Here is an 18733-nt window from a genome sequence, read left to right as displayed (position 1 = left end):
GGGAACTGTTCAAATCCTATGTATTTTTTGTTCGCTCTGAGTTTTACAACTGGGTATAAAAAAAAAGCCCAGGTAAAAGTGTTTACGCATGACTAGATTTGTGTCTAGATGAACAGAGACAGCCTGCTGGTTTTAGTCAAGGAATCCAAACATAGGACGCAGTGTTATCAACGACTTCAACTCAGACGCGCTTTGTTAACATCCATAAGGCCGATGACCTTCAGCAAGGCCGGCCCTAACAATTGCGATGCCTTATGCAAAACGGAATGCGCGGGGTCCCAGTTTGGGTAGGGATAAGGATATTAAGTGGAAATTAATGTTTTGGTATTAGAAAAGAAGCAAACATCCCAATGAAACTGAACTGTACGAGCCTTGCGTGTAGTCAGACAGTAGGCCTAGAGCAGACATCCCAATGAAACTGAACTGTACGAGCCTTGCGTGTAGCGAAGTCAGACAGTAGAGCAGACATCCCAATGAAACTGAACTGTACGAGCCTTGCGTGTAGTCAGACAGTAGAGCAGACATCCCAATGAAACTGAACTGTACGAGCCTTGCGTGTAGCGAAGTCAGACAGTAGAGCAGACATCCCAATGAAACTGAACTGTACGAGCCTTGCGTGTAGTCAGACAGTAGAGCAGACAACTTCTGTTTCCTTCATAGGTCACGCTCAATAGCAAGAATTGCTGAAATGTTCAATCTATCTACGAGAATTGTTGACCTCAATTAATTCTTCATTATATAAAAATAGACCTAGCATTTTCATTTTAATTCTAGATATAGATCTCTAGTCTAAGTTTAGATATGTACATTAAAAAAATATCACTTTTGATTTTTTTACGAGATCGAAATAGATTTAGATCATAGGCATATATATATATATATATATATATATATATATATATATATATATATATATATATATATATATATATATATATATATATAAAGTTTAGATATATATGTATTTAAATGCAGGTCGATCCAAGTGGCTTGTGGAGTAAATTTATTTTCTATTTCATTCTACATTTGACCAAACTCACCCAACCCGCCTGTCTGTCTGGTAAAAATCTCGCCCACGTGATTTCTCCCACTTTCAAGTTGAAACGTTGCACAATTAGTCGCTGTCAATAACAGTAACCAATAAAAACATGAACCAATAAAAACATGAACCAATTAGTAATTATTTAATCCATAAGTCGTCATTAATTCATTTTGTTTTGTAATGAAAATGTACTTAGCTAAGGGAGATGAGCATGAAATAATGAAAAAATAAGATACGGCCGCAATTGGACGGTGTTCTCCCCCTAAAGCTTACTCGGAAAACAGCCAGCGACTCCTAACGCTAATCATGCAAGTTCACTCAAGTTTTTTAAAAAAGTATGCCATATTTATGGCTTCTTTTAAAAATACTTTTTTTTTTATGTTAAACTAAAATGTGCTGTTGTTGTTTTTTTTTGTTTGACTATTTATTTTCTGTTTCAGCCACTTGTTAAGACATTGTTGATTATCAGCTCTGAATACTTACATCAAAAAACGGCCAGAAACATGTCCAGAAGATCACATCTTATTGTCCAACATCTGACAGTTGTAGTGTTTCCAGGAATGACTTTGGCTCTGGCCATCTTTCTTCTCGGGGCTCAGGCGAAGACCAAGTTCACGTGGATGGCAGTTGACCGCTACGATGAGATCATCGCTCACATGGACTCGGTCAACGCGAAGAATTGTAGGGCCAAGAGCAAAGAGCAGCTGACCTTAAGGAAAGATGTGGTATCTCAGCTGCCCTACTTCAACACCCTGCTGTCCAAGACTTGGTACCGGAACCGTTCCTCTCTGGTACACATCCACAATATGGCGCTCAATAGAGCCTTCTTTTACAGGTAAAGTATACAGTCGTACATACCCCCAACATAATTGTTATACAAAAAAAAATTATTGTCTTCGCTGAATTATCTAGTTGCCAATCTTCGGTTCGCGTACCTGTCTGGGGTAACTATTGAACCAGTAGGTGTTTCTACATACCCCCAACATAATTGTTATTTAAAAAAAACAACAGAAAAAAAAAACTATGTCTTCGCTGAATAATCTAGTTGCCAATCTTCGGTTCGAGTACCTGTTTGGGTAACCATTGAACCAGTTGGTGTTTCTTGATATAAGGTTCCGAACATAGTTGAAAATAGAACAAAAGTTTTGTGTTTGAAAATAAATACGAGAAAGTTTACGTGACTCCAAACAAAAAGGAAATAAACAACAATTAAGAATGGAAGCGAGCAAGTCGAAACAAAAGAAAAAGTTTCACATAGTCCTTGATATTTGAGTTCTTGTCTCTACACTTTCACATAGTCCTTGATATTTGAGTTCTTGTCTCTACACTTTCACATAGTCCTTGATATTTGAGTTCTTGTCTCTCTACACTTTCACATAGTCCTTGATATTTGAGTTCTTGTCTCTCTACACTTTCACATAGTCCTTGATATTTGAGTTCTTGTCTCTACACTTTCACATAGTCCTTGATATTTGAGTTCTTGTCTCTCTACACTTTCACATAGTCCTTGATATTTGAGTTCTTGTCTCTACACTTTCACATAGTCCTTGATATTTGAGTTCTTGTCTCTCTACACTTTCACATAGTCCTTGATATTTGAGTTCTTGTCTCTACACTTTCACATAGTCCTTGATATTTTTTTTTTTTTTTTTTTTTTTTATTATTGCTTTTATATAGCGCTACTTTCATGCTTAGAGCATGCTCAGAGCGCTTTTGGTCCAATCTCATTTGTGGACCGGTGGGGGGGAGGGGGTATCTAGGAGTTGGTTTTCCGTGCTGCCTTTGGGCGCTCAGTAAACACAACTCTGCCCGAGTCGGGTGTCGAACCTCGAGCCCCCTTCTAGGTAGCCAAGCCAAGCCAAGTTCAAGCGCACTTGGCCTCTCGACCACGCTTCCCACCTTGATATTTGAGTTCTTGTCTCTACACTTTCACATAGTCCTTGATATTTGAGTTCTTGTCTCTCTACACTTTCACATAGTCCTTGATATTTGAGTTCTTGTCTCTCTACACTTTCACATAGTCCTTGATATTTGAGTTCTTGTCTCTACACTTTCACATAGTCCTTGATATTTGAGTTCTTGTCTCTCTACACTTTCACATAGTCCTTGATATTTGAGTTCTTGTCTCTACACTTTCACATAGTCCTTGATATTTGAGTTCTTGTCTCTCTACACTTTCACATAGTCCTTGATATTTGAGTTCTTGTCTCTACACTTTCACATAGACCTTGATATTTGAGTTCTTGTCTCTACACTTTCACATAGTCCTTGATATTTGAGTTCTTGTCTCTCTACACTTTCACATAGTCCTTGATATTTGAGTTCTTGTCTCTACACTTTCACATAGTCCTAGATATTTGAGTTCTTGTCTCTCTACACTTTCACATAGTCCTTGATATTTGAGTTCTTGTATCTACACTTTCACATAGTCCTTGATATTTGAGTTCTTGTCTCTCTACACTTTCACATAGTCCTTGATATTTGAGTTCTTGTCTCTACACTTTCACATAGTCCTTGATATTTGAGTTCTTGTCTCTACACTTTCACATAGTCCTTGATATTTGAGTTCTTGTCTCTCTACACTTTCACATAGTCCTTGATATTTGAGTTCTTGTCTCTACACTTTCACATAGTCCTTGATATTTGAGTTCTTGTCTCTCTACACTTTCACATAGTCCTTGATATTTGAGTTCTTGTCTCTCTACACTTTCACATAGTCCTTGATATTTGAGTTCTTGTCTCTCTACACTTTCACATAGTCCTTGATATTTGAGTTCTTGTCTCTCTACACTTTCACATAGTCCTTGATATTTGAGTTCTTGTCTCTACACTTTCACATAGTCCTTGATATTTGAGTTCTTGTCTCTCTACACTTTCACATAGTCCTTGATATTTGAGTTCTTGTCTCTCTACACTTTCACATAGTCCTTGATATTTGAGTTCTTGTCTCTCTACACTTTCACATAGTCCGTGATATTTGAGTTCTTGTCTCTCTACACTTTCACATAGTCCTTGATATTTGAGTTCTTGTCTCTCTACACTTTCACATAGTCCTTGATATTTGAGTTCTTGTCTCTACACTTTCACATAGTCCTAGATATTTGAGTTCTTGTCTCTCTACACTTTCACATAGTCCTTGATATTTGAGTTCCTGTCTCCTTACACTTTCACATAGTCCTAGATATTTGAGTTCTTGTCTCTCTACACTTTCACATAGTCCTTGATATTTGAGTTCTTGTCTCTACACTTTCACATAGTCCTTGATATTTGAGTTCTTGTCTCTACACTTTCACATAGTCCTAGATATTTGAGTTCTTGTCTCTCTACACTTTCACATAGTCCTTGATATTTGAGTTCTTGTCTCTACACTTTCACATAGTCCTTGATATTTGAGTTCTTGTCTCTCTACACTTTCACATAGTCCTTGATATTTGAGTTCTTGTCTCTACACTTTCACATAGTCCTTGATATTTGAGTTCTTGTCTCTCTACACTTTCACATAGTCCTTGATATTTGAGTTCTTGTCTCTACACTTTCACATAGACCTTGATATTTGAGTTCTTGTCTCTACACTTTCACATAGTCCTTGATATTTGAGTTCTTGTCTCTCTACACTTTCACATAGTCCTTGATATTTGAGTTCTTGTCTCTACACTTTCACATAGTCCTAGATATTTGAGTTCTTGTCTCTCTACACTTTCACATAGTCCTTGATATTTGAGTTCTTGTATCTACACTTTCACATAGTCCTTGATATTTGAGTTCTTGTCTCTCTACACTTTCACATAGTCCTTGATATTTGAGTTCTTGTCTCTACACTTTCACATAGTCCTTGATATTTGAGTTCTTGTCTCTACACTTTCACATAGTCCTTGATATTTGAGTTCTTGTCTCTCTACACTTTCACATAGTCCTTGATATTTGAGTTCTTGTCTCTACACTTTCACATAGTCCTTGATATTTGAGTTCTTGTCTCTCTACACTTTCACATAGTCCTTGATATTTGAGTTCTTGTCTCTCTACACTTTCACATAGTCCTTGATATTTGAGTTCTTGTCTCTCTACACTTTCACATAGTCCTTGATATTTGAGTTCTTGTCTCTCTACACTTTCACATAGTCCTTGATATTTGAGTTCTTGTCTCTACACTTTCACATAGTCCTTGATATTTGAGTTCTTGTCTCTCTACACTTTCACATAGTCCTTGATATTTGAGTTCTTGTCTCTCTACACTTTCACATAGTCCTTGATATTTGAGTTCTTGTCTCTCTACACTTTCACATAGTCCGTGATATTTGAGTTCTTGTCTCTCTACACTTTCACATAGTCCTTGATATTTGAGTTCTTGTCTCTCTACACTTTCACATAGTCCTTGATATTTGAGTTCTTGTCTCTACACTTTCACATAGTCCTAGATATTTGAGTTCTTGTCTCTCTACACTTTCACATAGTCCTTGATATTTGAGTTCCTGTCTCCTTACACTTTCACATAGTCCTAGATATTTGAGTTCTTGTCTCTCTACACTTTCACATAGTCCTAGATATTTGAGTTCCTGTCTCCTTACACTTTCACATAGTCCTAGATATTTGAGTTCCTGTCTCCTTACACTTTCAATGTTTAGGCAAAGAAGCTCAGCCAGGAAATGTCATCAGGAAGAAATAGGAGAAGCAGCAAAGTAACAAACCAGTTGATGATGCTGATAAGAAGATATTGAAAACCTTTGCTTTTTAAAACGTCTTACAGATATGCCATCACAGATATGCCATCACAGATATGCCATCACAGATAATGCTGTAACAGACATGTTATAAAACATTTCACCACAGATATGCAATAAAAGATATATTATAAGAGATATAGTATTAAAGTTATGTCATGACAGATATGCTATCACAGACATGTTATCACAGATATGTTATCACAGATATGCTATCACAAAAATGTTATTTTTTGTTATCACTGATAAGCTATCACAACTTTGCATTCACAGACATTTTATCACCGATATGTTATCACAAGATATATTTTCACAAATATGCTATCACAAATAGTTTATCACACCTACGCTAAGGTGACCAGATATTTGTGGAAAGATAGTGGGACACATGTTTGGTTTTACCTTTCTCTATTACAACAGGAGGTTAGCAATTTTTAAATTGTTTTTTGTAAAATGTGATCTACGCTAAAGTTTGTGATCTGTTTCCTTCTCACCGTTCCTGTTTCCAATATGTAGTCCTTAATATCTGATTTTTCTATGTCCGGGAGTTGCGTGTACACTTTAGATAACAAGGGTGCATATTAAGTGTAAAAACTATAGTATTTCTTTTTGGTTTATATTGTTGATCATATACATTTGTGTTTGTCCAGCTACATTCTACAGAGGATGAATACTTCGTCTAACTTTGCCAAACAGCCCGGGTGGGTCTACTTCTACTACAGCGCCACCGCGGATATCAACGCAAACCCCAAAGTTCTCAACGGGAGCTCACTCTTCTTCGACAACCACTGCCACTACCCGAACTGGTAAGTAGGACTTCACGTTCTCCCCCCTCCCCACCAATTGTAGCAGAAATGTTGCGTGCTGTCAAAGCGAAACAAAATTTTCCGACATTCTTTTACCTACCTTCTATAAACACAGTGGGAATTTGCCGAACAGAGCAATCTCCTCTCTTATTAGAGTTTGATGTTTAAGATCCAGTTTACATTCTTTAAGAGATCAAATACAGTAATAAAGTAAAAGAAGAGAATGTGATACGTAGAAATCTAAGAGCGATATAAAGTAACCTCAAGTAAAATATAAGAAAATAAAAAGAAGACGATTTGGAGGGATTTACAGATGAATAGGTCAACCAATGTCAAGGTTGCTATACTTTTGTAAATAAAACTTACCTTGTGCTAAAAGTCAAATAACCTACATTTGATTGTGCTAAAATGTGCACAAATGCTAATGTATACATTTTAAAATTTAAATGTTATCCACTTTACCTATATCCTGTACACAAGGAACCCGAAATATACCTACCTATTTATTGTTATCAGTTATATATGGAATTGGGATTTCGACTACCAGTGTCATGCGCTTTTTTTTTTAACAGAATTACAAATTAATATATTTCCCCACGATAAATAAAATCTTAGTGTGCTATACAAAAAACTGAGTCGCTAAAAACCTTCTCCAAGATTTCTTTCCTAACAAATATCACGTGACAAAATGTTACATAGAAATCCTCAATTACAATCATTCGGTGTCATGTGGTGTACGCAACAGAGTGGAGACTTTTTCTACTTCTATTTAGTTGTACAAACAGGTAGTCGAAGAGTCTGGAAATACAGGAAGTTCTCTTCCATAGGACCGTCTTGCAAACCTCTGTCTGGGAGACCATCAAGTTGGAAAGTGACATGACTGCTGGGAATCTCTTCCATAGGACTGTCTTACAAACTGTTCTGTCTGGGAGACGATCAAGTTGGAAAGTGACATGGCTGCTGGGACTCTCTTCCATAGGACTGTCTTGCAAACTTCTGTCTGGGAGACAATCAAGTTGGAAAGTGACATGGCTGCTGGGAATTTCTTCCATAGGACTGTCTTGCAAACTGTTCTGTCTGGGAGACCATCAAGTTGGAAAGTGACATGACTGCTGGGACTCTCTTCCATAGGACTGTCTTGCAAACTTCTGTCTGGGAGACCATCAAGTTGGAAAGTGACATGGCTGCTGGGACTCTCTTCCATCCACGTGTTGCCAGTGTAAACAGGAAGTTTATTTAGACCTACACATTTCTTCCTAGAAGCTTCAAGTTTCTAGACAGAAGATTAGAGAATTAAAGGAAATAATTCATTTCGGTTTGAAAACCTATCTATAGAAGAAGCGGTTACTATGGAGGATACACCACCACATCTCTTGTTTTGCCTTGAGATGAAGTTCTCGGTGTGGTTTTCTTGCCCCATTATTGGGGACGCAGGCTTGGGACTGTGCTGGAGTCGAGTCTGAGTTGTAGGCTTGGTATTTGACTATTGTTGCCCGTGGCGTTGGGGTGGGGCGTTGTGAGTCCTGATCGACTATGGCACTGAGATTAAGCTGTGCTATAGTTCCTTTGAATGTAACTTGTAATTGCCTTGTAAATGCTATAGATATTCATTCGTAATGTTTGTCTCATCATATCATTAACCCATTAAACCTTTTATTGTTATATGCAATATTGTTATTCATTATATTACGTTAATATTTGGTTTATTCGTTTCTGGATATTCATTGCATAAATTGACTGCTAGACTGTTAGGGGTGCCCAGGCAGATGAGCCAAGGCTAAATTACAACCCCTTTAGAAAGTTAATAAACACTGTTCAGATGGGGAGCCCGGCGTAGTACATCATACCACTTTGGTTTCTTATAGTTCTTAAGTTTTTTTTTGGTGTAATGCACAAATTGTAATACAAATTTCCATACGGACAATAAAGATTATTATTATTATTATTATTATTATTCAAGAGAGCGACACTTTATCTATTTAACTATCCAACCATACTATTATGTGCACAATTTAACCTTGACATAAACGAATGTTTACAAACTTACACTATCATAAGTCTTTGAAGAGAGGATGATCTAATAGTGATTAAGTCATCTAATAGTCCTTAAGTGATTTAATAGTGATTGAGTGATAAAATTGTTTTGTTTTTGTTTATTAAAAAAAAAAGAAAAAAAGTTTAAAAGTAAGTGTCAGAAATGTTTTCAAAATTGTCTCAAAGTGTTTTGTTGAAGTGTATACACAGTTGTTGAGGTGTATACACATTTGTTGAAGTGTATACAAGTGTTTTGTGGAAGTGTATACAAGTGTTTTGTGGAAGTGTATACAAGTGTTTTGTTCAAGTGTATACAAGTGTTTCGTTCAAGTGTATACAAGTGTTTTGTTCAAGTGTATACAAGTGTTTTGTTCAAGTGTATACAAGTGTTGTACATTTTAAAAAAATGTTCTAAAATTCTCTACTTATTCCCACCCCCATGACATCCCAATTCTTTTTAAAATGTCCAGTAAGTTTCAAATTTGTCCAATTATTAAATTCCAAACAAATGTTTTCTAAATACGATAAAATGTCTACATTGAATAAAAAATAACCATATTAATATCTAACAAGGTTACAAAAGACAGTTTGTGTGGAAACACAAACTCAAAATCGGCCCCCAGGCTTCAATATTTTCAGAAAGAACATCCGTATGAAATTATATCAAAGACAAATAAGAGATAAGAATGGAGAAAAAAGGTTAACAGATCTTGTGTAGTGCCCCAACGGTCCCGCAAATCAAAGGATAGGTGAAAGTTAGATGTGAACCTGGCCTAACTAGTTCCCCTTTCAGACCTTGTGGTCTATAGGGCAGATGATGTAAAGTTCATATGTTTTTGTGGCCTAAGGTTAACGAGGGTGTCATGTAGCCAGCACAACGACCAACCGCCGTTGCTTTTCCCCAATTAATGTCAGGTACCCATTAGAGCTTATTGGACTTAGAGGCGCCCAAAGATTCCAAAGTTGAAAATCCCAGTCTTCACCAGGATTCGAACCCGGGACCTCCGGTTCTGAAGCCAAGCGCTTTACCGCTCAACCACCGCGCCTCCCCTGGCCTAACTGATGTCTTATAAGTAATATATTTGTTTTGAAAAAGCTCAATCTCTTATTCGAAAAAAAAAAATTAAAGAAAAATGAAGTTTACAAGATTAATATTCGTTTTAAATTAGGTCTAACTTATAATGCATACTAATTAGCTTTTTCTCTTTAAAAAACTGCTTGCATAACTGATTTTAAAAATTAGATTTTTCGCTTTTAGAAAAAAAAAGTAGCCTTTGCATCAGAACTTTGAATGGTCTAAAATATTGTGATGTCGGGTTTTCAATATCTTTTCTAGTTTACGATATCTAAACGGGACGGAAGGACAGACGGACAGACATTTCGCACAAAACTAATAGTGTCTTTTCCCCTTTCGGGGGCCGCTAAAAATGTTAAAATACGTCTGATATGTTACTTATAAAAGATCTTTTGCAATGAAAATGTAAATATCGGATTAAATACTTGGAGATATCAAGACTAGACTTTTTAATTAGTTCCTCATTCCCAACTTCAAACAAATCGAAAAACGAAATCAACACAAGTGTAAGAAACTTTTTGTTCTCCACAAAGATTACAATTATCTGCAGAAAGTAACGATAATCTGAATAAATTATGCAGAACACGATTTATCTCCAGTTGTGATAAGCGCATGCCAATAAATAAAAAGTTTAAATTTTCATATCACTTTTAACATTCTACTTGTATAGCGCTAAGCCTCTTTATCTTTTAATAAGTTTAGGATTTAAAAAAAAAAGGCATTGAGCATTGAGGTGTTAAGGTTTATAGGTAAAGGAGGGTGTATGTCGGTGGAATGAAATCCCTGCAGATCGTGACATGTAGCTGATTTAGTTGGTTCGTTTGGGTTGTCATAACTTATCGCGCCTTTGTTACATAACAGACCTTGACAAAAGGGACATGGCACATGTCGCAAGGGGAGTTGAGGGAATTGTGAGACAATGGGCAGGTCAGTGAGACATGACTGAAAACCAGGATGATCTACATGTCGGACAGCATAGAGAGAGCTGTATTAGTTTGGTTTTGGCACAAGGTCTTCATCTTTCCCAAACCACCTTCCCCCTCACCTCTCTTTCAAACACAATTCACATTACACGTGACCTAATTGAAACTTGCGCTGTTTTAATAGATTCATCTCGAATGCAGCAAAAAGAAAATAAGAATGAAAGCAATTGGCTTTTGAAAATATTAAAACAGTTTATCAGAAAAAATAGCGGATTTCCTTCTTTGTAATTCAAAAACATAGAAATGAATTTTTTTTTAGATTTGGATAGAGGGCACTAAATAATACTTATTCTATATTTCATTTACAATGTGTTATACCTATGTACTCAAAGTGTGTAACTATAAAGATGAAAGGTGGGTCCCCTTTGACAGGAGGTCTGAAAGGCTCTATCCAGTAGCCAGGAAACAACTATTAGATCCTCATGTTTCGCGTCCATTTTTATTTGTATTTATTTAGATGTTATTTATAGATCTAGATCTATAAATATATATATATATTCTAGGTTGGCTCTAGGTTGGCTCTAGGTTGGCTCTAGGTTGGCTCAGTTAGTGACAAAAAAAGTAAAGTTCCATTTAGGGAGCTGGCGATCTATTGGGCAGATGTTGTAAAGGTCATCTGTTTCTATGGCCGACGGTCAACGTGGACCATTTTACCAGCACAAAGACTAAATGCCTTTACTTTCTCTGACTAATGCCAGGTACCCATTAGAATTAGGTGGACTCAGGAGCGTCATAACGACATGACGTCATCCTCCAAGCCCCTTATTTAGCGAGAACGTTGCATGCTAATGTGAATGCCGTAGCTTTGCTGTCTATTACTTTTTTAATTTACAAAGCTTGTATCAACTCACAACTCACTCCGTCTGTCTGTCTGTCTTGTACACATTTTGTACACGTTATTTCTCTAACTTCCCTTTATGGGATCAAGCTGATTTTTTGCACAATTATTCATTGTCCCTAACAAAATATGAATCAATAAAAAAAAAAATAACTAATTTATTAATTAGTGGTGATTAATAAATTTTATTTCCTATCGCTAAAGGAAAATAAATATTGAATTATTGAGATATATGGTTGTAAATGTACACTTCTCTCCTATAAAAAAGCTTTGTTTATCAGATATAGTTTGTGTTAATGTCATGTATTCACTGTTTTTGTCAATTATATGAAAAGGAAAATTGAAGATACAAAAAAAGATTCGCTTTCTATTTTATATCTGTCACACTGTTTGTGAATCGTTTAGATTGCTCAAATATTAGTTGAATATTTACAATAGAAATTGACTTTTAATTCTTTGTATACTATGTGTACTCATTATTCTAAGGACCATAACTGAAACAATTCAAAGAAAATCAAACGCTTTGACATTGATGTCTTCCCTTTGTTCTAGGTATACCACCGTACCTTTTAACAAAACTCTTCCATTGTTTGGTCCTAAACTGTATCGCTGGGATGACACATCGGACCAGGATAATCTACTCAGAGAACCCACAAGACAAGTAGTTCAGGGAGTGGACTTGGGTGCTGGACATTCAAACTACACAGACAGGAGGTTTAAGATGAACCCATGGTCAGTGATATTTGTTTTTTTTTAAACATTTTTGTAAAAACAAATGAATTAATTAATGTTATAAAATATTCATAGCAAACAACTAATACTAGAATACTACTACTATAAGAGATCTCTTCTTTAAATAATCTTTTTTTTTTCTTTCTTAAATGGTTTTCTTTTTCTCCTTCTTCCCCCCAACACACGTAACAAGTGAGTCCAGCTTCCTGACATTTAGTTTTTCATCGTTTTTACAAAGCTTATATCAACTCACTCTGTCTGTCTGTCTCTCCGTCTGGTGAAAAGTTTAAACACGTTTTTTCTCCCATTTCCCATTCTCGGATCAAGTTAAAACTTTGCACAGTTAAACCTAACAAAACATGAACCAATCCAAATCCAATTAAACAATGAGTTAATTAATTGTTGGTGATAATTTATTTTGTTTGAATGCTATTTAATGAAAGATGTGTGTGTATGTGTAAATATACAATATATGGAGAGAGAGAGAGAGAGAGAGAGAGTCTCCTTATTCCGTTTTGGCACTTTTCTTCACCCATTTTCCATTCTCGGATCAAGTTGACATTTTGCATAATTATTTATAGTCGACAACAATATAAGAATTAATCCAAAAATTTGCAACTAGTTAAACATTTAGTACTAATTAATCAATTTGGTTTTGTATAGCAGAAAGGAAGATAAACACAAAGGAAGATAAACACAAAGGAAGATAAACACAAAGGAAGATAAACACAAAGGAAGATAAACACAAAGGAAGATAAACACATTAATTGTTAGAGAAATGGCAATACTAGGAGGTACTTTCCTGTAAAATATTTAAAAGAAATGCAGAATTGAAATAATAAATGTGTTTGTTTGTTAGGTATTCCAACTGGATGCCAGATCTCATCGGAAACATGGACTCTCTGACCAAATTTACATACTACGTAGGCATCAGACATTCCAATGTTACAGGTAAAATGGTTTCTTAGTTTCCTTATGTTTATGTGGAGCATATCATCCCATAATTATTAGCAACATACTGTGATAACTGAAGGGAGGCAACTCAACGAGATATATGATGTTTATTTACATGGAGACATGACAAACACAAAGGACATCTGCCTTGAACACAGCATCTTCCTCTCGTCTGTAGACTTGGGCGGAACTCGTTCCCTTCTTCTCTCATGTCAACCTCCTTTCTAGTCTAGTCACTAATAAAGCGCACTTTCTGCACAATCTTGGATTGCGGTGTGCATGGCAGGGTTATAACAATACATAAGATCTTTATCAATAATTCCTATTTCTGATTCTTAAATTCAACGAAGATGAAAATTAAATAAAATTAATTATTTTGTCTAAGTAGTCCCATATCAAGCTGACTTGGCAACAAGTACAAACAATTTTAATTGCTCGGCTTCAAAGCTGTCTTAAGTCTTTCACACCATCTAAATTACTCGGCTTCAAAGCTGTCTTAAGTCTTTCAGGTCAAGTAAATTACTCGGCTTCTCTAAGCACTGATTAGAGCTCATTTGACATTAACTGACTAAGATGAAGCTGTTTCCACATCCCTTGTACATGTGACTCCATAGAATAAAATGTGATGACGTGGTCAGTCGTGAATATCGCGTCACTAGATAAAGGAGTTACCAAATGGTAGTCTAAGTTCCTGTTGCGTACTGCTTTGCACAATCGTAATTGTATAATTCCGTAACACAAAAGATTTCTGTAATGTTTCCTAATAATTCACAATTACCTGAGAGCTTGAATTCTTTGTAAAAACAAAATTCATACTAGTTTAAAAAAAAATTCTCTCTGACTTTACAGACTTTATCATGTGTCTTTTTAATATTTTCCTTTATAGTTGATGTTATAGTTACAGTAGCCTTTAGATTTGCGATAATTTCTTCATGGTATATTGTTTCTGTGTTTAGGTCAGTTTGAGCGAGATTCCTTTGAAGACTTTCATTTCTTCGGCCCTGCATCTCCCAGTGCGTCAGAAAGTGACCCACGCAGTCTCCCGGTCGAGTTTACGGCGCCCTACTTTGATTGCGGAGGCGCCAACAAGTGGGTGGTGAGCAGCTTTTCACCTGTCATCGACTTCATGCCGAGATACTCCAACTACACCCACCTGCGCAGACAAAGGTAGGTCTGACCTACAAGCGCAAACAAAAGATAGGTCTGACTTACATACACAGATACAAATGTAGGTCTCACCCAAATAGGCTAATTAGAGTAGGTCAAAGTTTGGAAGGTCAAGCACTAGCGGATCCAGAACTTTGGAGTGGGGGGGGGGGGCGATTTTTTTCCAAACCCTAACCCTAACGCCGAGTAAACCCTAACCCTATTCATAAACGTGCGTTCAGCGAAAAAATAAAAAAGTGATGTTGAGGCCTTTCTCTTGCAAGCTTGGGGGTCTGGGGGAGCGCTGTAAGATTCCTACGGTGGGGTTCGGGGCGAAGCCCCAACGCCAAAAGCGTTTTCTTTCATTCTTCACTGAAGAAACGCATTCTCCTGACATTTATAGCTCATTATTTATCAGTGGGGTTCGGGGCTAAGCCCCGACGAAAAAAGCATTTTCATGCATTTTTTCACTGCAGAAACGCATTTTTCTGACATCTTCAGCTCATTATTTATTATTGGGGTTCGGGGCTTTGCCCCGACGCAAAAAGCGTTTTCTTGCATTCTTCACTGCAGAAACGCATTTCCCTAACATTTATAGCTCATTATTCATCAGTGGGGTTCGGGTCGAAGCCCAATCACGAAAAGCGTTTTCTTGCATTCTTCACTGAAGAAACGCATTCTCCTGACCTAAAGCTCATTATTCATCCTATTATAAAGAACCTTTTGAATAATGTTGAAAAATACTTTAACATAAATTTTTACGCCCTTAATACATAGCAAATAAAATCAATTTTTTCCTTGAAAAGATAAGATACCCCACATCTTTACATTAAGGCTTTGAAGATCGCCGCCGAAAAAAAATGATTCGATAAATAATATTCAATAAAATACAAGCATAAATTGTGAGTTATAGTCCAAAACTTATTTAACTAGGAAAATATCAGATTGAGTAAATGTTGGAAAAAGGCGACTAGGAAAAAAATTATTTGGGTTTAGAAATCATCTCAATCGTGACTCTTATACTGAAAATTTCGTTTCAATTAAAACTTTTTCAAAGCAAAATCATTCTTAAAATAATTAAGATAAATTCATGTGAAATTACATAAACTCTGTCTGGAAAGGGGAGGGGGCGATAGAGTGAAAATAATTAATCCTCACTCCTTTTTATAATTTCCGCTAATGATTGCATTTGGCATTAAAGAATAGGGTTGGGGCGACTCGGTATAAGAACTTAATTTTATAGCATGTATAAATTATATTAGTGACAGATTTTTGTTATTTTGTAATTTGTTAACTATAATACAAAAAAAAAAAGTATTGGTTTGTCCCATGGGGGGGAAGGTGATTGCATATATCGCCCCTCCCACCTGGTACAACCTTTTTTTCATTTTATATTTAAGCCTACTAATGAAATTTGAGATCAGAGTGTGGTGCGACATAATATACAATGGGTTCACGTAGTTTATATTATATACATATTCACCTAATTTTTTTCACATACAATGATTTCTCCATAAAAATAGGACCGCCCCCCCCCACTCAGAGGGCTAGAGTGGGGAGGGCAGTACATGCAATTGCCCCCCCCCCCCCACCCCACCGAATCGGCAAAAATACCTGAAGGAGAGCGACATAATATAAAATTTATATATTAATTCAACTAATTTTGTTCACAAACTATGATTTCTCCGATAAGTAGGACCGCCCCCCCACTCAAAGGTTTTATTTGGGAAGGGCAGTAGAGGCATTCGATCCCCACCCCATCGGCCAAGAGGGTAACGACATAATATAAAGATCGGTTAAAATATCAATAACAAGTTTTAATCATATAGATATTTAATTGATTCTGTTAGCAAGATGTGATTTCTACATATAAATTGGACCGCCCCCCCCCCACTCGACAGTTTAGGGGGGGCGGAATTGATGCCATCGCCCCCTCCCGACCCCACCATGTCGACCAACATACTAGAGGGGGGGGTGAAATAATCTAAAAATAGGTTTAAATATAAATAATTAGTATATATTATTAAAATAAGTAATAAATTCGTATACAAATTGTGTGAATTCTATACTAAAATTCGTCCGGCGATCGCCCCTACCGCCCCCCCCCCCCCCTGGATCCGCCAGTGGGTCAAGGTAATATTAAGTTTGTTATTCTGAAGAAAAAAAGTTTGTTCAAATACCCTATTTTGATGTAACAACTAAATAAAAATTAAAGTCGTTCTGATGTACAATATAAAATGGTTCATCCTGATCACTAAATCTATATATAGTTCGTCCATTGTGGTTCGATGATGACCACTTTGTCATCCGGGGGGCTGAGGGCTTTGCACTGGGGTTTTATGCCTCCTCATGTGGCTGGTGAGACCTATGTGAGCTCGGAATGTTCGACTGCACACTGGGCAGGTTATTCCAGCTGGAGCTAGTGTCGTTTGTCTTGCTTTTCTTTTCTGGCGTTTTTCTTCTGCCAGCGTTGTTCTTTTTTCCTCAGCAACCTGTGCGCCAGTTGTCACAGCGCGACACCATGATGCTCTGCCATGTGCCTTTGTCTCCCAGGTGCCTGGGTCTATGCTGAACGCCTTCAGAGAAGCTTTGAGGGGCGCGGTGGTCGAATGGTTAAGCGCTTGGCTTCCGAACCTGAGGTCCTGGGTTCGAATCCCGGTGAAGACTGGGATTTTGAATTTCTGGATTTTTAGGGCGCCCCTGAGTCAACCCAACTCTATTGGGTACCTGACATTAGTTGGGGTAAAGTAAAGTAAAGGCGGTTGGTCGTTGTGCTGGCCACATAACACCCTGCTTGTTAACTGTTGGCCAAAGAAACAGATGACCTTAACATCATCTGCCCCATAGATCGCAAGGTCTGAAAAGGGAAACGATCACTAAATCAATCACTAAATCAATCACTCATAATCAATCTCCCACTTTCCGTGTAGAGACTACAATGAAATACCAACATTGAGCCTATTATTTATTACTTAACTTAGCGATTTTCAAGATCAAAACCACAACGACTAAAGATTTTTATTCGCAATGTCTTACAAATTTGTCTTTAAAAACCGACATCCATAGACATAGATAAATATAGACTGGAAAAAGGAAATAACTTCATGTAACTTGAAAACATGTATATCTTTTGTTGTCGGATCTCCGAATTCCGAAAAGTTGCATGATCTTCAGTCTTAGAGATTAAACAAAACTACACTGCTGTTTAATAAAGTACACAAAATTGCAAGTCACAAATTTGTGTTTCATAAAACTCTTTTATCGGCCAGTCTATATTTATTTATTTCTCTGCCGACATCTTAATGTCTAAAGTACATAACTATCATTTGTTCTGCTTTTGTTGACTTTTTTTTTTTTTTGGTGCGTAACTTTCTTTCGTTCCATTCAGTCTATTTCCTCACAGGTCTAGACCTTAAATCTATTCCTCCACTAGGTGTAGGTCATTGTCAGAGTGAATGTGTTGGATTATATTTAGATCAGTGCGATTATCAACTATGTTTTTACATCTTCTTATCTTATCTTATAAAATACAAATTTTACTTTAAAAAAAAAGATTATTACGCCCTACGCGTCATGCATTTAGTCATGCATATTAACCAATGACCTAAATTCTGCCAAGTCACTGGTTTTCCTGGCTAGCTCAGGCAACCCATTCCATGCTCTAATAGCGCTAGGGAAGAAGGAGTATTTGTACAAATTTGTCCTAGCACATGGAACGAGGAATGTGCATTTATCTTTGTGTCTTGCTGAGTATTTTATTAAATTTTGTTTTTGTATTTGAAGATTATGGATCAGTGTTTTATGTATAATATTGTTACAAATGACAGTGATAGGTAGAGGTCAACGTATGACCCCGGCGAGATAACACAGCAGCGGATTTTCTCTGGAATGTACATGTATCAACAAAGACAGGATGTGACGTGTCCTTACGTGTTATTCCAGAAGGTACTAGCAATGTCCAGTGAAAGATAGAGGTCACAACTTGTGACGAATTGTTAGAGTTAATAGTCATTAAAGTTATATGAAACTGAAAGTTTAGTCGTCAAGTTCTTTGCAGTGTTTTTTATTTGTGTGCCAACTAATACATCTAGCCAGAAAATTCAGAAATACGTAACAATATTTTGTATGTATATCAGAATGAAAGAGAGAGAGAGAGAGTGTGTGTGTGTGTGCGTGCGTGCGTGCGTGCGTGTGTGTGTGTGTGTAGAGAGAAAATATTGCTACAATTTGAAATGTAAAAACTGTAGTTAATGATAATGCGAAGCACAATTTTAAAATGACTAGATCTACAAGCTATTCTAAATCGTTAATTAAAAGTCCTAAGAATTGTCCAGTGCATATAAGGGTCTATTAAAAGTACAAGGGTGTATAATACAGTTTATAAGAGGGTTATAGGGGCCTGTCT

General features: G+C 36.7%; 1 protein-coding gene across 2 annotated transcripts in view; it reads left to right on the top strand.

Annotated features, from left to right (window-relative positions):
* Nucleotides 1-18733, top strand: part of LOC106058717 (uncharacterized) — a 59734-nt gene that overhangs the window by 5865 nt on the left and 35136 nt on the right. For both annotated transcript variants that reach the window (XM_056036222.1, XM_056036224.1), the window contains exons 2-6: nucleotides 1483-1877; nucleotides 6411-6566; nucleotides 12049-12228; nucleotides 13088-13179; nucleotides 14139-14349. In XM_056036222.1, coding sequence (XP_055892197.1) covers nucleotides 1546-1877; nucleotides 6411-6566; nucleotides 12049-12228; nucleotides 13088-13179; nucleotides 14139-14349 — 971 coding nt within the window. In that variant the 5' untranslated portion in view covers nucleotides 1483-1545. The remainder of the gene's footprint in view (nucleotides 1-1482; nucleotides 1878-6410; nucleotides 6567-12048; nucleotides 12229-13087; nucleotides 13180-14138; nucleotides 14350-18733) is intronic.

The sequence above is a fragment of the Biomphalaria glabrata genome, chromosome 7 (assembly GCF_947242115.1).
Source record: "Biomphalaria glabrata chromosome 7, xgBioGlab47.1, whole genome shotgun sequence".
NCBI classification, from domain to species: Eukaryota; Metazoa; Mollusca; class Gastropoda; family Planorbidae; genus Biomphalaria; species Biomphalaria glabrata.
Note: the sequence above shows the minus strand (reverse complement) of the source record. Positions and strands in the feature narration are given on the sequence as shown.